This window comes from Protopterus annectens, chromosome 9.part0 (genome assembly GCF_019279795.1).
Source record: "Protopterus annectens isolate FY-2018-M chromosome 9.part0, PAN1.0, whole genome shotgun sequence".
Lineage (NCBI taxonomy): Eukaryota > Metazoa > Chordata > Ceratodontiformes > Protopteridae > Protopterus > Protopterus annectens.
This window is the reverse complement of record NC_056743.1, coordinates 1,808,042,299-1,808,068,016: the sequence shown is the minus strand read 5'-3', so window position 1 is coordinate 1,808,068,016 and position 25,718 is coordinate 1,808,042,299. Positions and strand designations below refer to the sequence as shown.

The window sequence follows — 25,718 nt, the reverse complement described above, 5'->3', positions numbered from 1 at the left end:
TAAGTATCTATATGAAATCATATATAATGATTATGACATGGGAAATAGTATTTCAAAAATTTACAAGATGTTGATAAATTATAAAACAACACCCAAATCCTCATATTGGAATTACATAACAAAAGGGCACTCATTACAGCTAAATGAAGAAATTAAATAAAATATTTTATTATCAATAAAACATACATCCTTTACACAATACTGGAAAGTTTTTGACTGGAAATGCTTGCACAGAGCATTCTTAACTCTAGATACTAAAATTAATTCCTCCACAAAGGGAATATGTTGGAGGTGTGAGCAAATACACAATGCAGATTGGAATCACATTTTTTCCGACTATGTTAAAATTAAGCCATTTTGGAATGGTATTAAAAACTTTTTACAAGCTTTATTTAATGAATAGTTTAACTTATCTAAAGCTCTAGTATTATTAAATGTGTACAAAGGTCCTCATTTGAATGAGTCAAATATGTATCTAGTATGGACAATACTTGCAATCTCAAGGAAGCGTATAACAAGAAGATGGAATACAAACACAATACCAACTTTGGAAGACTTCTATAGCCTACTAAAGACCACAGCATTGTTGGAAATTAAAATTAAAGAATTAAGGATTCATCCTAAGCCATTTATTAACAATCCATGGAAAAAGTATTATCATTGACTGACACTTTACAATAACTGAACAGATACACTCTGATAACTGGATTGTTATACCTATAAAGTAATTGTATATATTGAGCTCTGTTATAGTGTCAGGCTGATGTAAATAGTGTACATAGTTATTTAAGATGTTATATACAAATACTATGAAATTTATTCAACTGTATTTGAAAAATAAAATTTTTTGGGGGAAAAAAATTAAAAATTATAATACTGTATACTGTAGCCATGCTTCCTTACTTCCTATCAACAAAGCTGTTTTAAGGCATCTTATTAAATATAGTGTTTATGAGGACTTTATCACATACACACACCATACTTATCAATTGTACAGATTTTCGCACTGTCCAGATTTTTGCCTCATATTTTGGCCCATTTTTCATAAAATTGTGATTTTTTTTTAGCAAAAGTAGTGGCAAATCATTAAAGACTGAAGACAGAAAATAATGTCTCAACTGTCCAAATTTTTGAAGAATGTCCATATTTTGGCATCCTATTTTTGGTCAGTTTTTCATATACTTCTGGTTTTCTGGTAAATTAGGGGTAAATCATTACATATTGCAGTTAGAAAATAATGACAGACATTTGAGTTCCAGACTTCATATTCTTCAGAAAATTCATGTTAATGGAAAACCTGTCATTCTATCAACTTTCTAAGTTCATAACAGTAATATTTAAATATTGTCCCTACTTTTGGGCTGTGTCCCACTTGGATTCACTTCATAACATTGAAATATCAAAATACTGAAACTCAAAACACTGAAACCAAAATACTGAAAGCTCAAAATACTGAATACTCAAAATACTGAAACTCAAAATACTGAAAACACATATTATGCGTAAACTCAGCTTAAACAACATAAATCATAACAATTTCTACCAAATATATGCAGGGGCTTACCCCATGTGAGCTGCGCCCACCCTGCTAATTAAATATATCAACTCCAAGATTGCACATAGTGTAGTTAAGTGCAATCTTGGAGTAGATATATATAATTAGCAGGGGGTGAGGGCACAGCCCCACATGAGTGCAGGGGCTTGCCCCTGCATATATTGGTAGAAATTGTTATGATTATGTGTTTCTGAGTTTACGACATATGTGTTTCAGTATTTTGAGTTTCAGTATTTTGAGTATTCAGTATTTTGAGCTTTCAGTATTTTGGTCTTCAGTATTATGAAGTTTTGTCATTTTCAGTATTTTGAAGTTTCAGTGTTATGAAGTGAATCCGTCCCACTTTTATTTATGGCTTTGTCCAGAGTTCTTGCTCTAAGAGCTTGACAGGTATGATGACAGACATTTTAGTTTCAAAATTCATACACCAGAAAATTCATGCTAATGCAAAACCTGTTATTCTGTCAAGTTTCTAAGTTTATAAGAGTAATATTTATTAACATTGTCCCTATAATTGGGCATTTGTCTCACTTTTATTTATGGCTTTGTCCAGATTTCTTGCTGTAAGAGATTTAGGGGTATGACACTCGCGCACACACACACACACACACACACACACACACACACACACACACACACACAGTCACTTCTTCAGTCATACCTGCATTCACTCACACATCGCTCTCACTCTTCCCTCTTTCTCTCTCTCACACACACAGTCTCTTCCTCAGTCATATATACATTCACTCATACACAGTCGCTCTCACTTTCTCCCGATCTCTTATACAAGCAGTTACTTCCTCATTCATACCCACATTCATTCACACATTGCTGTCACTCTCCCGATCTGTCTCTCTTTCTCTCTCTCTGTCTCCCTCTCTCTCTTTCACACACACACACACACACACACACACACACACACACACACACACACACACACACACACACACACACACACACACACACACATTTGGGCAACTTTATTATTTTTTTCACATTATTTCCGACATTGCGGAAGCCCATTCGTATCTATGGGTTGTCCGCAAGTTAGATGTCTGAAACCCAGGGACTTCCTGTACATGATTTGAAAGGGTATTTCAGTGTTACACAGTTAAGGCTCCTATACATAGCACAGGCAGAAAGCTACAATTCAAACTGGAAAGAGATGATGATGATGAAACGGGGGAATCTCAAGAAACAAAGAGGTACTGGGATTTTGGATGCAGATCCTTAAGGAGAATAACAATAACCATACAGAGTGTTATATTCATAAAGTAGTAGAATGTAGTCTAAGGACTAAACCAACATAGGAATGTTGAAAGGAGATTCTGCCAATAGGCATGACTGCAACATAGAATAGGCAAGAGGTGGCTGGAATTTACTGTAGAAAACTGGCAAAGGAACCACAGTATTGAGGGCAAATAATTGAGAAGAAAATGCAACAGAACAGAAAAAGGCCAAGAATGCATGTGGAATGCAGGATGGAGATTGCCTTCCCTACAAGGATAGATATCAGAGTATAGACAAAGAGAAAGGAACAGGAGAATTCCAAGTGAAAGACCAGCTCTATTAGAGTTTTTGGTAGAATATAGAACAGAAGCTGCTGTTAAAAAAAGGATAATTATAATGACATATAAAATATTGCATGATAACTACAGGAATCAATCAGAGGAGGTTAGAAAGGACTGGGAAGAGAGGTTGGATAAGCTATTCACAAAGAAACAATGAGAGGATATATGCATTGCTTCCACATTTGCAACACAGTCTAGAAAATTTAGAATTTTGGAGTATAAGTCTTTGCATAGTTATTTTTATTCCTCAGGCAGACAGCACATAATTTTTTCCTTTACATAGACTGCAAATGTTGGAGATGTGATGAGGAAGAAAGACGTACTTGGGAACATATTTTTCAAGAGTGTAAACAGTTGGCAGACTTTAACAATTCCCTGCAAGCTACTATGTCAGAAATACTAGGTGAGTAAATTGATAATAACTAAGGAATTTTTTGAGCTGTGATACAGTATAAGAATTGCCTAGATATATTAAGGCCTTCTAGAGTTTAATTCTGGTTGCTGTCAAAAAAGCAATCAGTAGAAAATGGAAATCAAAGTCAAAACCAACTGTACTCGAAGTAGAAAATATAGTAACAGAAGTAAAAGAACGGGAAGAGGGATCTGTAGGAAAGGGGAGCAACTTGCATAGAAAAATGGGATTTGTGGGAACAATGCATGCAGAATAATATTCTGGAGGAAGAATGAGGTTTAAGGGAATGCAAGAATAGCATGAGCTATATAATGCTCTGTATAAAGATTATGTGTGATGAATAATGTTTGCAACTGAAAATATGTCAATATAGTTTGTTTTCATTTATATAAGTGTATGATTGCCTATGTCATAAGTAATAATTCAATAAAGATGTTTCTTGTTTACAAATAAAAAATACTAACATGGAGAGTAAAAATTGATGATATATTGAAATATTGAAGAATGTGGTATAATACTGTGATGAAACAATAGTGTTATGTAAATCCATGGGAAGATTTACCAGGAGTGTTTAAAGGTATTAAAGTAAGGAAAGGGTAGTGTAACAAGATGGTAGAGTGTCAGGATTTCCTATGGAGACTGGTAATATACAAGTTAGCAGTAAAGAGGAATGTAACATAGAGAAAGAAAGTGTATTTATTTTGTGGGGAGGAAGAGACAATAGAGCATGTTTTTTGAACTGTAATAGAATAAAGAAACTATGGAAAACAGTATGAAGAAAATTTTTTGAGAATATTAATGGCATAAGCAATGATATTAACATTATGTATAGATGTTATAAGAATAAGAAAAAAGAATACGTGAGTAGGGTAGATAAGAATATATGTTATTTAATATGGGTTATTTAGAATGAAAGATTAAATGAAATCTTGTTTAATGTGAAAATGATTTTGGCAGATATATTGCAAAAATCAGATTATAGCTGTAGAAGGATTGGGGGTCAACTATGAAAGAATAATAATGAGGATAATATAAGAAAAATGATAAATAAAAAAAAAATAAAAATAAATAAAAATGTGTGTGTGTGTGTGTGTGTGTGTGTGTGTGTGTGTGTGTGTGTGTGTGTGTATATATATATATATATATATATATATATATATATATGAGTGTGTATCTGTATGTAAATGTGTATATTTTGTAAGTATGTAGATAATGTTTTTTATATTGTGTTAAAGAAAGGATCCCTATTTATTTTTGATAAATGCTGTGGGATCTGTTGTATCTGCCTGATCTACCACCAACTCAAGCAGGTGGACCCTTGTTTTAACATCTCATCCAAAAGACGACACACTCAGGAGTGCAAAACCACATATGCTGCACCGCAGTGTCAGCAATTAATCTACTTTGTGTGGGAATAGAACTCATAGACCTCTGCACCAAAGGTGATTGTCCTATCTGTTGTGCCACTGACACTGACTTTATAATATAATATTGATATTGAGATGCCCCATCACTGGCAACCCATCAATCCACACCACTAGCATGAGTGTGGGATGTACATTGGGAGGATGACAAGTACACATGCAGTATTTCCAGATGCAGTTCTCTGCATCAACTGCAATTTCTCTTAAGAGCACCCAGAGATCACAGTCAGTCAAGGGCTGGTTTCTGCCTCTTTCTCCAGATCCCCAGTAAGACTCCCCACTGGCACAGCTATAGAGTTGAGATCTCAGCTTAGTGGCCAAGCCAAGACCTCCAACACCCTCTCTGTCCAACCAGTGCTTCATGTCCCTACCCAAGTACACACACACACACACACACACACACACACACACACACACACACACACACACACACACACACACACACACACACACACTTTGAGGTTTGAGTTTCACACACATACACACACAACACACACACATACACACACACACACACACACACACACACACACACACACACACACACACACACACAATCACTTCAGAAAGGCTGGCATACATTTACTAGCTATGCCTCCTGCTGTTCAGACTATAAGGTACTTATTACTGCCACCAGCCAACTCCTTATCAGCTATTTTAAAGCCCTTAACAAAGGGTGTCTAATCTTACTGTGTAATGTTACTATTAATCCAAATGGTAGTTTGACCAACAACAAGGATATTAGGAATGGCCTACACAGTGTCACCAAATAAATTTGCAAGTAGTCTCAGAACTTAAATATGTCTCACAAATATCAGCCACAGTGCAAGTTTTAAATATATTTAACAATAAATAATAAAAGAACAAGAAAATACTCAATATATATATAATCACGGTAACATCAGAGTTCAAAATCACAGGAAATATTTAAAATAACATTGCAGGGCAGTCTCAAATAAATAAAGAAAACAGCTAAACCAGACTTCACTATACTCCTGTCTGTATCTAAGAGTAATAACTGTACCTTAGTTAACTTACTTACAGAGCAACAAGGCAGATGTGGTGAATGGGTCTTCCAGATGATTTTGTCAGGTCAAAGACAAAATACAAAATGCCCAGTCTCTCTCTGAGAATTCTTAAATTAATATCTCAGAAATTACTGCTGGGATAACTTGCAGAATGACATCACTTCTTGTCATCTGACTGTCCCAGGTGAAACCCCCCAGTGATGCAGCTGGTAACATTTAGCATCCGCCTGTGAAAATACATGAACAAGGACTTTTTTAGATCTAAGGCAGATCCTAGAAGTCATAAAACAACACTTCCAAGAAAATACAAAAAATTTCTAGTTCTAGACATTGCGTCTGTTACTGCACTGAAACTGAAAGATAGCATCCTTTTATTACGTGGTCATAAGGTAATTTTAATTTTCAGCTATTTTTCTGAAATTAACTTCTTGTGTTGCAGTTTCCTTTGTTAAAATATATACATCTAAACAGTTACAATACTGTAGATACATTTCTGTTCTATTCCACTAGGGTACACTGTGGTTGCACTTTTAAGCTGAGTACTATACAAACCCTGTTAAACACACACTTCTGTACCAGCAGTTTGATATACACATAACACATAGTTCTAATACATTTGTAACACAAGCCTATGAATCATTTTGATATTCACAAATGACATACAATTATTTACAAAATTCCAGATGGCTGGGCTGGCAGTACCTCCTTTTATTTATTTATTTTACATTTGTTGACCAGGAGAATCCGACTGGATAAGTGTCCATTTTCAGCGGAGGCCCAGGGAGAAAAGCTCCAGAGTTTGTAAATATACAAAGGCATACTAAGGCAAGTAAACAACATACTCTTCTCTTTTCAATCTTTATTAATGACCTTTACTCTGCCATTCCAGAGGCTACATGCATACAATACGCAGATGATTCTACGTTGATCTGCTCAGCCTCTACCCCACCTGACCTGCATACACTATCCCAGAAAACATTTAACACAGTTGAGAACTGGCTCTCATGCAGTCGTTTGCTCATGAACCCTAAAAAAAACAAACTACTACTTTTCTCCCCCACTCACAGGTCAACATCACTTTCCTTTACAATATCCTCTAATAATGGAACTGTTATTTCCCCAAACAACCATACTAAACTCTTAGGGATAACTATTGATAATAACCTTAAATGTGATGTGCATATCAATCAAACCATTAAAACCATTAATAAAAAACTGGGCTTCCTATACAGAAATAAACCTTTCCTTACCCCACTAGCAAGGACTGCCATTGCTCGCACTCAACTTCTCTCCACCCTTTTCTATGCCTCCTCCATTTTTACTAACTTAAACAAATCTAAAATCTGCAAACTCTCAAGCTGTTATCACATTGCTAGATTTGCCACTGGCTGTACTTATAGAACTCACCACTGCCAAAACCTTAAACCACTAGGATGGCTAGAATTGACTAGCTCACTTCAGTACAATCGACTTGTAGTAGTCCACAAAATTCTCAACCAACCTGATAATACCCCAGCACTTAAAAACATCATCTATCCCACAGGAGTGCTCAGCCACTGCGATCTTCTAACAAACTACTAACTCAAACAATCAAAGCTAACAACTCAGCTGGTGACTCCTTGTTTTCTAACTCAGTAGGCAAAATCTGGAATTCACTTCCAGCTGATTTAACACTTGAAACATCACTAAACCAATTTAAGAAAAATCTCAAAAAGTATTTCATGACACACTGGCTTTGCCCCTGCCAGAATCCAGACTAACTCCTCCTACACTATATTATAAGAAACAGCACTGTAAATAATTCCTAGCTGCTTCTGATTGTTTGTAACCACATAGAATTCAGCCGTGTCTGACAGAATTGTTTTTATTATTCATGCTGATTTTCAATGTGATGTTTTAATGTTGGAGCTTTTCTCCCTGGGCCTCCACTGAAAATGGACATATATCCAGTCAGACTATCCCAGTCAACAAATGTAAAATAAAATAAATAAATAATAATAAATACTACAGAGTTATTCCACATATACAGAGACAAAGTACAATTCATAACATTTTAGAAGTACAAAGAGAGAAAAAATGTTTTGGCTGCACATTTTAGAGGTACTTAGGCAAAAAAATATTGTAGCTGCAAACTGTAGTAGCAGGACACATTAGTTGTATGACCAGTAATTTCTATTTGAATTTTTGAGAGTATGGATAATTTTCCCATAGAGTTTGCAAGAATATAGGAGAACTGAGGAATTTGAGTTTTAGTCGGAAGGTGGGCTGGTGGTCACTGAGGTTGTCTGGTAGGACACCTGCTTGATAGAATGTATTGGTATTGTTTATTAGGGTCCAGACTAGGAGGCTTTCTTTGTTTTTATTATTACCTAGCCTTGTACTGGTGTTAATGATTTGGGAGAAGTTATACAGATTTATGAAGTTGGAGGGATTGGAGCTAGAACATGTATGCCAGTCTATGTTAAAGTCACCTAGGATAATTGTTTCTTGGGGTAGGTTTTGATTTGTCCAATGTAAAAGGGCTTCTAGGGTAGGGATGTTATTGCCTGGTGGTATGTATTATATTATAATATTTATAGATTTTTGTCAGTTAGTTCAAGTTTGGCTAGTAGTAGTTCTGAGGGCATTAGGGGAATTATAGGAGGGTCAATACTAGTAATCTTTAGGTTGTTTTTATAAAGTAATGCTACCCCACCCCCTTTTCTGGAAAGTCTCTCATTACGTATTACATTATAGCCTGGGGGAAGGAATTTGCTGTTGAGAGTAGTAGGTTTTAACTAAGTTTTGGTTAGGGATAGTAGATTTGGGGAATAGGTGTCTATTACAGTATGTAGTAGATGTTTTTTATTATTAATTCTACGTATGTTTAAGTTCAGGAAAAGTAGGCTATTTTTTGGTCTGGAGAGTAAGGTTGACTTATTAGATGGGAGTGGGAAGGAGGGGGAGTGTGTGTCAGGGTTTGGCCATGGATTAGGGTGTATGTCATCTGCTAATCTTAGTTGGTGACCAATATGGTGAAAGAGTTTTGATAGCTTAGCAAGAGTGTGTATGTACTTATGTGTGCAAAGTGTAAAAAGTAAATTTCCCTACCCAAACTGCAAAAAGTCACACAGAAAGCCTTTTCCTCTGTTGAAACTTGGTTATCTGATGCCCAGTTAATACTCAACCCAAACAAAACTAAACTACTCATCTTCCAACCCACCAAACATACTCAAAACAACTCTCACTTTAACATCACAGCAAAAGACAACACCACTATATACCCAACTGAACACACCAAATTGCTAGGAGTGGAAATAGACAATAAACTAAAATTTGACATTCACATATCCATGACCATAAAAAAAGTCCACAAAAAACTAGGAGCAGTATACAGAAATAAGCAACTTCTCACCAAAGCAGCAAAGATTTCAATAGCAAATTCCCACCTTATCTCCACCCTACTTTATGCCTCTCCAATATATACCAACCTAAGGCAATGCGATCTAAACAAGCTAGAGACCTGCTACAACAAAATTGCCAAATTTGCCACAGGGGCATCCTACCATAGTCACCACTGTCTCTCACTTGCTGAACTGGGCTGGCTTGAACTCCCTCACCTCCTTCAATGGTATCAACTATCACTCGCCCACAAACTAGTAAACCATCCACTAAATTTCCCATCCTTCCAGAATCTACAACAACCCTATTCCACCACCAGACCACTAAGATCCAACAACAAAAATCACTTGCAGATCACTAAAGCCAATAACTCTTCTGGTGAAGCAGTATTCTCTTGCGCCATGGCCAAATTATGGAACTCCCTCCCACCCACAATTTCCTCCGTACCATCATGCACCCACTTCAAAACTTTACTAAAAGCACACATAAAAACATGCTGGCTATGCCCTTGCAACACCCACTCTAATATCACCCACCCCATCCAACCAGTGCCTTTCTTTCCACCCCACTAACTACCTTGATTATAGCAAGCTCAGATGCTCATAAGCCTAGTACTTATTATACAGCAGGAACTTCTTATTGTAACATTTGTTAATGTCTCTTATGTACTTCGCAGATAAAAATTCTAGTTGTCTACTGATGTACTATGTTCTTCATCTGTAAATATGTTTGTAATTTATTGCTATGTTAAATTGTTAATTGCTATGTAATCCAATGTAACTACTGTCTGTTTATTTTAACTGTGGAGTTTTTCTCCCCGGGCCTCCGCTGAAAATGGACCTACGCCCGGTCGGACACTCCTGGTCAACAAATGTAAATAAATAAATAAATACATTTTATAAACTTTTGTTTTATTTTGGAATATAATGTGAGATAATTGTAATCATCATCTTTTTTCTTGTCATCAATGCAATTACTTTCTTTTTGCTCAATTTCTTGTCAAATTTTTTCTTCTGGTTCAAATTTATTGGGCAATTTATGCTTCCATTGGGTAACAAAATTGCTGACATAATAACTATGTAAATATTTAGCTCATTACTGGGTATTTATGTCATGTGTTCTTATTTGTGTATAGAATGCTGTCATTTGACCCAGGTCATGACTGAAACGTGTCTAGTGTTTTTTCCAAGTTGGTACAATTTCAGAGTTGGTATATTGAGAGAATTTAAATATTATTATTGTTGGCTAACTGAGGTACAGAAACGTAGTTTGGCAGTGATCACATTATCAAAACTGTCTTTAATTTTCCCGAATTTCGTTTACTCCATAATCAACCAATGTATTTTATATTGCATGTCTGTAAACACTGGCTCCTTTCTAAAAATGCTTACACTTTTCACCTAACAGTCTTACAAACAGCATTTAATTAACTCACTTTTGGTTGTAGTAGCGGAAATGATGCAGATATTAGTTAAAAACTTCATATTTATCATATTTACTCAAAATGGTTATTAATGCTTATTAAGAAGCTAAATATCTTTGTTTTATGAAAAAACAAAACAAAATTCTTAAAGTAACTCATGGGTCATTTCAAGCCTGTAAATTGAAGTTGTCTTTTATAAATTACATTTTGCTCCAAGAAAGCATATTAACACAATACCTCTTCTAGTAGCTTTCTAAGTGTGTGAACCTAATTAAGTCAAATGTAAAAGCAGACGCACATAAGGAAGACAAACTAAAACCACCGATATGCCCAAGCATATCCATTTATTAAACTCGAAAACAGTGACCCATATTTTACTTTACTTTTACACATTAATGTCATATGATGCCACAGTTAGAGCCTTAGGTGCAAAGTAAGGCTTTCACCCCCCCCGACCGGCTTTATCTCTGCTATTAATCTGTTAAACAACTTACTCCCGCCCTCCCATGTCTCTCTCTTTGCTATTTATCTGTAGAACATTTTCCTCCCTCCCCGTCTGTCTGTCTCTCTCTTCTTCCTGCTCACTTTTTTCACCTTACAGTTTCAGCCTTAGGTGGTGGATTCATCTCTTGCTCCCTGACATCATTCTCTGTAACTTCTAATCCTTCCTCATTCCCTTGTTTTGTTAGATTTGTAGAATCACTCTCTACATATTCCCTTGCCTTTGCTCTGTTTAAAACTGGGTCTATATTAAAAGCCCGAAACTACCAAACAGCGAGTGTCTGTACGTTGGCACATAAAGGTCGGAGTACATAAACAGAGAAACACTAAAAGAGCGAAAACCGAAACGCCGAACGTGTTTCCTGGTCAGCAGCGCAATGATGGGGATAAGGAAATATATCCTTTTCCCCACTGAAGTGCGGTCTTGGAGTTGGTATATTTAGGTAGGGGGTGGGGGTGCAGGGGGGCTTTCCACACTGCAAAAGCTTGTTAAATTAATTATTTAGTATTATTTTTTACTTACCTGTGTGGCACATTCTGATGACGGAATTCGTTCAGCATTTCGGATTTCGCTCTTTTAGTGTTTCACTGTGTATGTACTTCGACCCTTATGTGTCGATGTACATACACTCGCTGTTTGGTGGTTTTGGGCTTTTAATATAGACCCTTTAAAACTCCTGGATGACAAATGAGCCATCTCTACCACTAACCTAACTCCTGCTCTGTCTCTCTCTTATATGTTAAACAGTCAGTTTTTCAAACCACACTTAGAAATTTAGTTGATACTTAAGTTTCATGTTCCCAGGTGTCTGCCTTTATAGCAACTATTCCATACAAATCCCATTTATTTAGTAAAGTCTGTTCTCTGTACATTTTAAAGATTTGTTTTACAGATTTGTACATCAGCCTGTAAATTCCTCTGTCTCTGTAGTCATGATTTCATTTCACATGGACTGTGCCTTACATTGATCTACTGTGATCAGTGCACCACCCCTGCAAACAAAGTTAATAAATAAATACCCTTAGGTAGCACCTAAGGTTTTGTTCAAACAGTCCACTCTTTCCTTTCCCTGATCACTACTGATATACCACTTTCTTTCCTCTGATCTCTGTAAACTCCTCTTAAGTAGAAGGCAAAGCTCCCCCTTCTCCAGTTTTCATTACCTCCCACTCTCTCTCTGTTTTTAACCTTTTTCAGCACAACAGTTGGGTGGTTACTTGGTCTTGCTCCCCTTCTTTCTTTTTCCTCTACCAAACCTCCTCCCTGCTCCCACCACTGAACTAGATCCTTATTCCTTACTTCCATCCCTAACTAATTTCATACAGTGCAGCTTAAGTATCAGGTAAAGTTACTTCTGCCATCACTCCATAACTTTAAATTCTCAGGCGATGAGCTCTCACTCATTCGCTACCTACCTTTATTGCTTCATCTCACCTTGGTGCATAACCACTAACTCCTTACCCCACTCTCCCATCCTTACATATCTCACTCCCTAATTCCCTGTCAACCAACCACTGTCACCATGTTCTGAACTCAGAAATTATACCCCCTTCTCTCATGAAACAAACTTTAGTTTAGAATTCTCTTCTCCATAAGAAAACTCTACATCTTATGCATTTCAAGAAACCTACCTACTTATTTTATGCTTTCCCTAGCCTTAGTAATGCTTTTACCAGATGACATCAAAACAAATCCTGGTCCTGGTCTAGGTCCTTCTGTAATACCCATCCCCTCAACTCGAAAGCAAATACAATACAGGTTACCATATACTAGCCAAAGGAATTAAAGGCTGGTATCTAAATCTCTAAAGTTCTGGCAATATATGGGATGCCTCTGAAGCTTGGGATTCAACCCATAATCCTGAGATTCTAAAAGTCGCTGAAACATGGCTTAAATCTCCTTCCTGCCCTTCTACATTTTTGGAAGACAAATATGAACTTTATTACAACAATAAGCCTGGCATCAGCAATGGAAGTGGTATAATATTTTAAAGAAGAAAAAAACACAAAATGCTTCCCTCTCATTGATGAGAATTACATTTCTAGTGATGTCTACCTTAGTTGGATATTAATTCAACTACATATTTGTAATAAAATCAAGTTCCTTTTCTCTGTTGTTCAGAATATCAACTGGCACTCCCCTGAATCAAGCTACCACCCCAGACACTGCTCTAGATATCTTTAACACTTATCTTTTCCCAGTCATCAAAAAGGCTTTCCTCATTAATAAGCTAAGAGTTAAAGGAAAGTAATGTCCACAAATCACTAAGTAGGTAAAGGCCAGATTAAAATTCTGGGTGCAAGTCTGATGCAAATGGAAATCATCCCTCATTCACACTGAAAATAGAGCAGGAATGTAAATTAGTCATAAAGGAGGCAAATTTGCTTGACTTAAAAACTAAGCAAACAGCAATGTCTTCCAACCTGAGGTCTTTCTGGAAACTTCTCAAAATTATATATAATTCTTTAAGAATAGTGATGAGTCTGGAAATACACTTTCTTCCATCATGAGCCCTAATCTACTAGAAAAGATTGCTAGGAATATTTCCCCGTCATGGCTTTCCAACCTGATTCCTTACTTCCTCATTCCATCCTTACATCATCAGCCTTCCCTTCTTCTACTTTAGAAGCTCCCTCTATTTTCTCCACCATAGGTAAGCTTTGTTCTATTCAATTCTCCCCCCCCCCCCTTCATCCCCTTAGCTCAACCTTTTTCTTAACAGTCCTCCACTATTTTCTCTCCTTTCTACTTCTGAGTAATTTCTTCCAAAGCTGTTTCAAAACGACTGAATAAAATGACCCTGACTCTAAAGCTACATGCCTGTACATCCCACTTCTTTTGTCTTGCAGCTCCACACATCTACATACCTCTGGCTCATCACTTTAAATTTTTGTCTATGCTAATTTTACTTGCTGACTTTGCTTCTTGATGATCACATGATTGAGTCTTAGGTTTTAGAATGTTTTAAACAGATTTGATAAAGCCCATATGTTGCTGTGGGACAAAAATGCTTAACTGTTTTGTAATAAAACATTTTCTTGTGAAGACAGGTAGAGAAGTTGTTTTGGTTCTTAGACATTAGTAACAGTAACCAACACAAATGGTAAGAAATAACTTCTTTAGTAATTCTGTTAAATATGTCATAAAATACACTTTTACTAAAGAAAATATTTTTCACCGTTTCTGCTGACATGGTACCATATACATTATTCTTGAATTTGCATGACTGTCAATCAGCCACTTTCTTACCATTTCTATGACAAGACATTTGTGTGCAATTATTCATGAATTTACATGGCTGACAATCAGCCAGTGTCAGTCATCTCAAGGTACACCCACACCTGTGTAGAAAATGGTGTGGAGTGCTTAAAGTAAGTCACCCCATTTAACATGTCACTTATCACCAGTATCATCCATTCCAAATTCAAACATGCTGTAACAGTCAAGAAGGAAATGATAATTCAAATCACTTCCAGGTGAAAGCAGATCCAGAGTTAAAGAAGAAACAATGCTTTTCAAGACACTGGAAGAAATGAAAGCTCCAAAATGACTGAAAATACTTGAAAACGTAAACACATCAATAAGCACTTTCATCTCTTTACAAAATAAGCACCGAACCTTCATCAAACTAAGTTTCAAAAAACACCACATTATATAACATTAGAATCATATGACCACAAAGCAAAACTACATTCTAAAACTACCTGCTGCTTAAAGGGATGCTTATCCTGAAAACAGTCACCATGTTTTATCTTTGCTTTCTTTAAACAAAAATAAATAAAATGTACACTGCTAGTAAGATCAGGGAGCTTACAAACATTTAAAGGATTTGCCATTTGATGCTCAATGTATTGTAACTCTTTCTCTGTGTTCACATCTTTCATCCTCTGCAACATGATCTAATACAAACAAAATAAGTCTAATAAAATTGTTACACAAGGTGCTATGTCTGTATAATAATTTTTTGATGGTATAACTGTGTTCATGCTTGCTGTTTATATTAACATTCTTTCAGTATTGCCTATGTAAAATATCTCACAAGTTAAACACCATACTACATAAACCACATATTCTGAAGCACAGGTGAAAAAACAATGAACATTTATAATATGTATCTTAGCACAGTAAAAACTGTTGTCATTTGATATATACATACACATGTTGCAGTTAAAATACTTGTTAAGTACCATACTTCTTTTAACTGGATCTCTGGTACCTTTATCAAAAAATCCTTTACATTACTGCCCTTTTTGTTAGTGAAATTGAGTTTCTAACCAACTACTTTTAAAAAATATCAGAACTTGCTGTCATTATACAGCAGTTATTTTTCTACAATATTTTATTGCCTCACCGTTCACTGTGTAAGTTAAAAATAAAACTTATTTCCAGCCTCTAGACTTGGGGGAAAGGCTAGAAATCAAGGAGATGGGTGCAGGGGTGGGGGTGGTACGGGTTGCAAGGCCTCGTCCCTCGCAATCCAAAATGTTACCTATGTTCTTTTCATGGTCTCACTTGGATAACCCATAGTGTGAAGGGGTTGTCTAAGGCACTGTTCTAGATCTAGCCCTCTTTTCTGTTTTCATTAATGATATAACCTCCTCAACACTCCCATCTAATATCACCTAACGGCAAATATATTGTACTGTAGGCTCCTGATTTCCACTTTCAATCTGACTTTGACCAAATATGTAACTGGCTAATGAAAAAGAAATGATGTCTAAATATTAATAAAACATTTAATATTCTGTTTGGTTTCATACCCAAAGTTCTATGTTTGGAACTTAGCATGCTGTCACCAGGCAAAATAAATAACTAATAACTAGCAAGTCAACCAATACAAATATCTTGGTCTTCTCATAGATCCTTGCTCACCTTTAAAGTCCAACACTGAAAAGGTATCAGTAGCTACTTAAAGTCAGCTGACTCTACAATCCTGCACTGCCATAGCCAAGAATCTTGGTTTGTACATTATACTACATCTTCACTGTGGCACATCATAGTGCTTCCACTGTGTGCACACTGTAATGAAAACGTTGTTGTTCCTTGTGTAATGCATCTCTAAAACCTGTGACATATAATATTTATCTAAACTATTCTCTTTTTGTCTGCTGATGTAATGTAAAACAATAACCTATACATATTGCACCGTTTGGATGAATAATTGTATACTCTAGAACTCTTACTAAGGTACTTGCATTCTCGTTAAATTTAATATTCTAGGGTCATAGGTCATGACCGAAAATGGTCACCAAGCCATCACACTCATCTGTTTAGTAAATCAATGACTCAGTAAATAAATAATTAAAATAAAAATGTAGACTGAAAAAGGCATAAATACAAGCTGCTTATATTAGGCACAGTCTGCTGAAAATGCTGGGAACAGCTACTGGCAGACACTGAAAACCTCATTTCCTGGCATGGAGTAGTCACACCAGGCAGAATAAATTTAGTATCAATTTGTGAATAATCCAGTGAGTCAAACCAAAGAATATCCACACAACCAGGCAGAGGTCAGAAAATACAAAAAATTGCAGCACTAGATGAAATAATCTGACCACCATGACTGTTAGTCCATAAAAACTCCACAGGCTTAAATGTAAAAAAGGTAAGCACTTTCATGGTGTACCCACAGCTTCTTCAAAGCATATCATGTTTTATGGACTAACACTCATTGTGGTCAGATTATTTAATCTAGAACAGTCCAGTGAGTACACATCATGTCCCAGTGGCAGTAGGGTAACAGCCCTGATGCAGGCCAATGCTCAGACTGAGAGGCTGCAGACACAGCCAGAGGGTACTACATATTCAGCTGTCGTATCACGACTCTCAGGTATTCCACAGTACTGCACAGAGGGATGGAGCCCTTTCTATGACCCAGGTTAGTGGCTCCAACACTCATGTGGCCAGCTAGTGAGGGAGGGAGAGGAGTGAAGGGATGTGGCCTGCTCCCATCTGCCAGGCAGTTAGGAAGGCAGTAGGTACTTGGTGTACACAGGGAAGTGAGATTTCTCCGATAGAGACTAGGGAAACCACTTCTAGTGTTTGAGGAGAAGGTAGAGTGCTGTTTGCTAGGAAGATTCCTAGTGGAAGTGAAGGACAACCATCATGGATAGCCCAATGTATATCCCCCTCAAGGCAGGTGTCCATGGACAATGTAGTAATATAATAAAAAAAATACTCAAGCTACCCCTAATGGTTATCTAAATGAGGGCCCCCTACAGCTCTACCCTCTCCTTGGTGATGAGGAACGAAAGGGCCAACAGACCAGGAGGGGACAGATTGTCATTAGGTAGCAAAGACAAAGAGTGTGCAAAGAGAAAAAAAAGTATTCCACAGTACTGCAATGGCTCCACTCATGGTCTGAAGGGTGCAGTTATGGACCTGCAAATGGAGAAGGTTTTCTTGCAGTACAACTTGGAATTTGATCTTGTGCTCACTGATCTACTTTCAACTACTCTGGCAGACCACTGCTCTTTGATCACAACAATGATTTCAGTCATTGGTACCTTGTCTTTATATGGTTCTAAGGCAGGCCACTAAAACTGAGACATTAAATGGGCCAGAACTGTGGTGAGGAAAAAGGTGATAGCTGATGAGATTTGCACATGTTTATGCACCAAAAATAAGGATGCTGTAGGAGATAAGCATCCCAAAATCAGTGAAACATCTCAGTAACCACTTCCACTCTCATACCATCAGCTCAATAAACACCCCATTGTAGGCAGGAATGCAACACCAGGATCCTTTATCTTCAATTATAACCAGGACAATTGTCAGATTTTGGTCTTATTTTACGTCTGCAGTTTTCTGCACTGGACTTAGAGGTTTGTAGGAGTGACATTGACAACACCATAGCAGGACTATGTGCCAATATTTGTAATTTTTTTTTAGTCTTTAATATTTGAGATATTGTGCTCCAATCAATTTCAGTTTCCATGTTTTGTGATCTACGAGTGAGTTTTACCATTGCATGTCACAGGAACATTTATTTTATTTTCCCTTTAGGTTCCACATTCTAACCATATAAGTCTTTGGTAGCACTTCTCAGTCAGTGGTATTTATGGAAACATACTCTCATAATGTTGTTCTTGTGTTAAAAAATTATCAGTTTCCTTAGCCCCATGTGATCTATGGTCATTTGCATTCATATTGCATGGTTCCACACATGTAAATCCAAAGGCTGTGTATCCCTCCATGAGATAAATTGTGTAAACAGTGAGACAGACATAAATAAATAAATGCTATGACATATGTGTGCCCATCAGCATGAGTATGTAGATAGTGAAATAATAATTGTGCCTCTGAAGATAATTTCTCACCTGCCTTATGGCAATAGAAGGCTTTATTTGATGATATAATGGAGGAAAAGTGTTTTCATAGTAGTAATAAATTAGTATGAGCCTGTTTCAAGAATCATAAGATTTGTAAAACTTTAACATGACTGTTATTCATTCTTATTTTATGACAATGCTAGTCTTTACAGATGTGTTAAGTAGGACAAGCCATTTGTAATGTTTATGCTCTTACATTTTTAGCCTCCTCTTGTGAATGTTGTACCTGTCAATCCCACCGGAAACTTCAGCGCAAACAGGGATAACATGCTGTCAAGCAATGAAATTCAGAAAGATCAGATGGCTTCCAATTCAGGGTCCCAGGATGAAAAACAGCTGAATCAGCAGTTTTTATCTGCATCCTCAATGACACTGAGCTTACCCTCTGCTGCACCAAGTGGTCCTACTGCCACAAAATCTCCCGGTGAGTTTACAGATCCTTCAGGCTGTCTTGTGCAAGATTAGAATAAATATATAATTCTAACAAATGTCCTTCGAAAATGTTTCCATCGTGCATTCTCCCCCCACTGTTTTACTGCTGTTTGACTTCTTGTATGCCCCTACCTCTGTCATCTTCCTGCAAGAAATCTCCCCTGATGTGATAGTCATGTGACCTGTGGCCACCAGAAGGTGGTACAGATGTTTTTCACCTTCTTCCACTTGAGTTTTACTTGTACCATAAAACTGCAGTGTTACTAGAACCAACAAGACAGAGAATCCACAACACGAGTTTTACAAAGAAGTCACTTTCTTGACACACACGCGCACACACACATACACACACACACACACACACACACACACACACACACACACACACACACACACACAGAATTATGGAAGGGAGTCAGATGTGTTTATTTTAATTCATTGGTTTTATAAACTTTCTGGCTCCTCACAGCTGATTATTAGCTGCCACCAGCTGTTTTCCTTATTCACTGGGTCTACTGGTCCTGCCTTTGCCTGCTGTAGGCTCTACCAGACCCTTGTCTGAGCCAGTAAAGAGATTAAGGACAGGTACAGCATCGTCCTGCTGCCAAGGAGTATTTTTCCATTATAGCATAACTTTTTTCTTCCCACCACACTACATGTCTTGGGGGTGGATGTGCAATGGGGACATGCTGGCAAACTGTTCCGCCTCTATCTCAACTAGACAGTGTCCCCAACCTAGTCCCTCATAATGACAATGCCTCCTTGTGTGTCCTCAGCTTTTACCAGGGATTAACAAATATGAGCACTCAGTTGCACACCTATCCCCCCCAGGATGGCACATCCATCCTTCCATGTCAGCACCATAGACACCTGACCCAGTAGTAGACTCCTCAGCCATAATCAGGACTTTATCCTTTCATGCCATGGCACTTGCGCTTGGCTTTTAACTTGTTGAGGATGTTCTATTTTTGTCTGCAACCTAACCATAGTGTTAAGAACTCAGGCCTTCTGATCACCCTCCATCCCTTTTCAGTTTTGGTCTCCTACCAGACTGAAACTGTGTTGTGCAGGAGGAGCTGTAACTGAACACATTGTTGTAGTTATTTGCACCATGGATTGCATACTAGTGTAGGGTCCTAAAGCTGTGTGATTAGCACTCCACCTCCAAATGCACCTTGCACACTTTTCTGGTACCAAAACACCTGTTTAAGCTTATTTTTAGATATTTTTGTATTGCTTAGATAATGTACTGTGTATGATGTACTGAAGTATTCTTGCTGGAAACCCTGGTCTTGTACATTTTAGCAAATGGCTGAGATGTCAAAGAGTGGTTGCATTGGGTCCTACTTCACTGGACATGCTGTCTGCCACTGTGTACACTGACTCCAAGGTTGTGCAAACTGGAGAAAAGAGAAAATTCAAGTTATTTTTTTAACTAACTTACAAAGCAATCACTGTTAGATTCTGGACAAAAAATATTTATTTTTGAGTATAGTGCAATGTAATGGTGTGAGGTATTTTGTATCATCAAACAGTTTCTTATATTGATAGTTTTGTTGTGATTCATTGAATTTTAATGTAATAAGTCCCAATGAACCATTATGAATCTTTTCCTGGTTTAGAGCTTTATTATTATGTGAAGGTATAAAATGACTCACTTAAATAACTGCAGGGCCATGCACATTCAGCAGTTCCAGGTAAAACGTGGAAAAGTGGAAGAGATGGTGACCAGAAGAAGACCTTCATAGAGCAACAGAGTCAGGGTCATTGCAATGTATTTAGAGCCTAGTAAGTCTGGTTTGATCAACATCTTAGAAATTACCATCCATCTGTTTTATCACTGCAACAGAATTCATTATTGTTTTAATATTTTTCCTAAATGACTGCATATGGATTTATAATCACCGAGACAGAACTGATCACCTAAAATCATGACTGCTCTGTACAAAATACACACACCTCCCAACATCAAAATATTTTTGTTGTAACAGTTCGAGATAAAAAATAATTGTAGTGAAAAATGTAGGTATGTTGTCAATAGCTGGCTGAAGAAAAGTGTGTTTGCACGTGTGTGGAGTTGTATAGCAATTGCTGACATAAATCTATATCTGTGTCTTTGGCTGGCTAGGAGTAAGGGATGGGTGACACACTTAACTTGGCTGAATTCAGTAGAACACCAGTGAAAAATTTTAAAGCTGCAGGATAGAAATTCTGAAGTTTTATAATATGGCATGTGAAACATTACATTTGCATGTTTATGCTACAGCTTTGGAGATTTTGTTGAGTCATGTGAGTGTAGGTGATAAAAATAGTGCCCGTTTAGGTGTTTCAGGAGCAATGACCCATGTGCAGTGTTTCAGACAGGATTCTTCAGTGCTATGTTGGAGTTGGGCTTCCCACATCACCTCACATAATGTATCACAGAGTCATGTTTATATAATGCATGCAAGCTTTGCAAAAGTAGTGAAACTGCAAGTTACATTGAGAAAGATAACTATACTACCTCTGAGTTAAAATGTGAGATGCAAGAGCTGTAGGTAGGTGATTCACTTGTTTGTATTTTTGAGGTAAATTTAAAGGGATTTAGATTAATCTTTTAGAGATAGGCATAGGGTTTTATAGTTAAGGTCGGACTTTAGGGTTAGGGAAGAGTTTTAGGATTAGGGCTAGGATTGGAGTCTTAGGGTTAGGGAATAGGTTTTGGGGTTAAAATTATGACCAGAGATTTAGACTTAGGAAAGTAGGTTTAAGATTAGGATAAGGGATGGAGTTTTAGGATTATGTTTTGGGTTAGGGTTATAGTCAGAGTTTTAGGGTTAGGGAGAGGGTTTTAGTATTAGAGTTAGGGATAAAGGTTTAAGGTTTAGGGAGGAGTCCAGTGCTGTCCAGCAGTGCTCAGTGCTCTAACTGCTTTCTTGATATTTACTTCACTGACCTACAGATTAAAAACCAAGATATATGGCTAATGACTAACCAAGTTTGCAGGTGACAGTGATATGGGAGTCATTGTCAAATCCTCCTCTGTCAAAGAAGCACTCCAGCAGGAACCTTCACATACAAATGCCATGTACTTTAAAGATAAGCTTAATTTAAGTGCTGAAAAAATGTAACACTGTTGCATTTGGCAAACAAACTATCCTACCAGCATAAAGCACTGACAATATCCCACTAAAAAATGAAAATGTAGTTACAAGCCTGGGAACCTGGATTGATAATTCCCCTCTCCTTTGATCACAGTGTAACAGCAGTTGTCTAGAAATCCTTCTACTTGGAGCAGCTGATCGCCAAGAGGAATATCATCTAAATCTAAACATGTTGTAGTATTCAGCACAGATCAGACCAATTATAAAATACAATGCCCTCTTAGGAATGTACCTCATCAGACATATCAAACAGTTAGAAAGACCTCAGAGATTCCTAAAAAAATGATTACACACTAAAAATCCCTCAGCCAACAGAAAAAAAACTAGAAGCACTGTCCCTTTTCTCCGAGTAATAGGTTCCTCAGAGGAGACCTATGCATGCCTTTCAACTGTACAAATTTTCTCAGAATGTCCAGATTTTTGCCTCATATTTTTGGTCCAGTTTTCAAAAAATTTGTGGTTTTCTGATAAATCATTGGCAAGTCATTAAACATTAAAGTCAGAAAATAATGACAGACATTTGAGTTTCAGACTTCATACTTTTCAGAAAATGCATGCTAACACAAAACTTGCTATGCTATCAACGTTCTAAGTTTTTAAGAGCAATATTTAAAAATTGTCCCTATTTTTGGGCCTTTGCCCCCCCCCGCCCCCATTATTTATGGCTTTGTCCACATTTCTTGCTCTAACAGATTGAGAGGTATGGACCTATGCCGTGCCTTTTGGGCAATCAGTGACCCAGTAGTCCAAGATTTCTTGCAACTTTACAAATTAAACAGTCCCATGAATACTAGAGCAATGTGTCCAAACCTGCTTTAGCAAGTCAGTAAAATAAGATGAAGGGATAAAGCGACATATACACTATTCAGCATCTCCCTTACCTCTGGAATACATTCTCTCCACAGATAAAACAGGGTGATACACTATCTTCCTTCAAACAGGACCTGGATAACTTGATGGGTATTTATAAATTCACCCCAGGCTTGACTGGCCTAGCCCTCCTTGAGTGAGAAGGTACAGTGTAGGGTGGGAACTGGGACTCAGTAGCCTTGAACTTCCTGTGATTCCTATAACAGAACTTTAAGATTAGGGACAGGGTCAGAGTTTCAGGGTTAGGGATGTTTTTTCAGTTATGGATGGAGTTTAGGATTGTGGTTAAGGGCAGAGTTTTACAGTTGGGGATGTGTTTTTTAAGGGTAGGGTTAGGATTCACAATGGTATATTAGAATGGCATTGGTTATTCACAGTAAAGAGGCATAAGTCACTTTCCCATTCTAGGAAATAATATATGTAAGTGGGTTACATCTGCATGCTATAAGTAATCAGTGTTGTACCACAACTCAGCTGCTCTTCACAGAATGTAGTAAATCTTCTACAACTCCCTGACACATCCAAGCTTGTATTGTATATAATGAACTTGAGTACAGACATCCACACAACATGTATTCAACTTCATTGTAAAAGAAAAAAATAGAAATAAAAGTCATTTTTTACAGCGGTTAATCCCTTCAGCATCCCCTTTGTGGAGACCTTAACAGCCATACCCTCTTCCTTTGTTATTCTCACACGGAGGTCACTAAGAGTCAGACAAAGAGTGATCACTGACTGGCAGTGCAAAGCCTGTCTGACTCTTTCTCCTGGCAGCTGCAAAACTGGACCACACTTTAACCAGTAACTTGCAAGTACTAAGATCTTGCTTACACGGGTCTTGCCATCTCTGGCTGTTACTCTTGAACAACTATGATATGACCCCAGCAAGTGCCTATAAGACTAATCAGATAGATGTTGACCCTTAACAACACCAGTGAAAAATTTTAAAGCTGCAGGATAGAAATTCTGAAGTTTTATAATATGGCATGTGAAACATTACATTTGCATGTTTATGCTACAGCTTTGGAGATTTTGTTGAGTCAGGTGAGTGTAGGTGATAAAAATAGTGCCCGTTTAGGTGTTTCAGGAGCAATGACCCATGTGCAGTGTTTCAGAGAGGATTCTTCAGTGCTATGTTGGAGTTGGGTTTCCCACATCACCTCACATAATGTATCACAGAGTCATGTTTATATAATGCATGCAAGCTGTGCAAAAGTAGTGTAACTGCAAGTTACATTGAGAAAGATAACTATACTACCTCTGAGTTAAAATGTGAGATGCAAGAGCTGTAGGTAGGTGATTCACTTGTTTGTATTTTTGAGGTAAATTTAAAGGGATTTAGATTAATCTTTTAGAGATAGGAATAGGGTTTTATAGTTAAGGTCGGACTTTAGGGTTAGGGAAGAGTTTTAGGATTAGGGCTAGGATTGGAGTCTTAGGGTTAGGGAATAGGTTTTGGGGTTAAAATTATGACCAGAGATTTAGACTTAGGAAAGTAGGTTTAAGATTAGGATAAGGGATGGAGTTTTAGGATTATGTTTTGGGTTAGGGTTATAGTCAGAGTTTTAGGGTTAGGGAGAGGGTTTTAGTATTAGAGTTAGGGATAAAGGTTTAAGGTTTAGGGAGGAGTCCAGTGCTGTCCAGCAGTGCTCAGTGCTCTAACTGCTTTCTTGATATTTACTTCACTGACCTACAGACTAAAAACCAAGATATATGACTAATGACTAACCAAGTTTGCAGGTGACAGTGATATGGGAGTCATTGTCAAATCCTCCTCTGTCAAAGAAGCACTCCAGTAGGAACCTTCACATACAAATGCCATGTACTTTAAAGATAAGCTTAATTTAAGTGCTGAAAAAATGTAACACTGTTGCATTTGGCAAACAAACTATCCTACCAGCATAAAGCACTGACAATATCCCACTAAAAAATGAAAATGTAGTTACAAGCCTGGGAACCTGGATTGATAATTCCCCTCTCCTTTGAGCACAGTGTAACAGTAGTTTTATTTTATTATTTATTTTACATTTGTTAACCGGGCTGGTCCAGCTGGATACATGTCCATTTTCAGTGGAGGCCCGAGGAGAAAAGCTCCGCTATCTACTACATGATAATTAACAGTAAATTGTCAAATACATACACATATTCACCCATGACTGACAGTATGATACAGAATATTTAGGAATAGGCATGGAAAAGCTCCACTATCTACTACATGATAATTAACAGTAAATTGTCAAATACAAACACATATTCACCCATGACTGACAGTATGATACAGAATATTTAGGAATAGGCATGGAGAAAAAGTACACAGTGTAAAGGATATACAAGCAAACACAGAACTTAGGACATTTGTATGAGATAGAAAGAGGAAGGTAAAAGGGATAGTGCTGTAGATAGAGTAACAGAATGGATAGAGTAATATAGTAAAAGTTGGATATTAAAAATAGGCAATGTAAAGTAGATTAGGGAAAAGTTGCAAGATAAAGAGGGCATGTCTTAGTAGTATAGGTAATGCTAAAAGCATAAAATTGGAAAAAAGAAAGATATGTGCATAGGAGATGGGAGCCAAGTTAATCAGCTTGGGTAGTCACAGGAGCAAAGCCAGTGGTTGGTTAGGTAGTGTTTTAGTTTAGTTTTAAA

The 25,718-nt window shown here is 37.2% G+C and overlaps 1 protein-coding gene across 1 annotated transcript in view; it reads left to right on the top strand.

Moving 5' to 3' along the window:
- The window catches only part of ANGPTL6 (angiopoietin like 6), a 651,446-nt gene that overhangs the window by 213,396 nt on the left and 412,332 nt on the right, over positions 1 to 25,718 (top strand). The window contains exon 3 of the mRNA XM_044084678.1: positions 18,832 to 19,051. Coding sequence (XP_043940613.1) covers positions 18,832 to 19,051 — 220 coding nt within the window. The remainder of the gene's footprint in view (positions 1 to 18,831; positions 19,052 to 25,718) is intronic.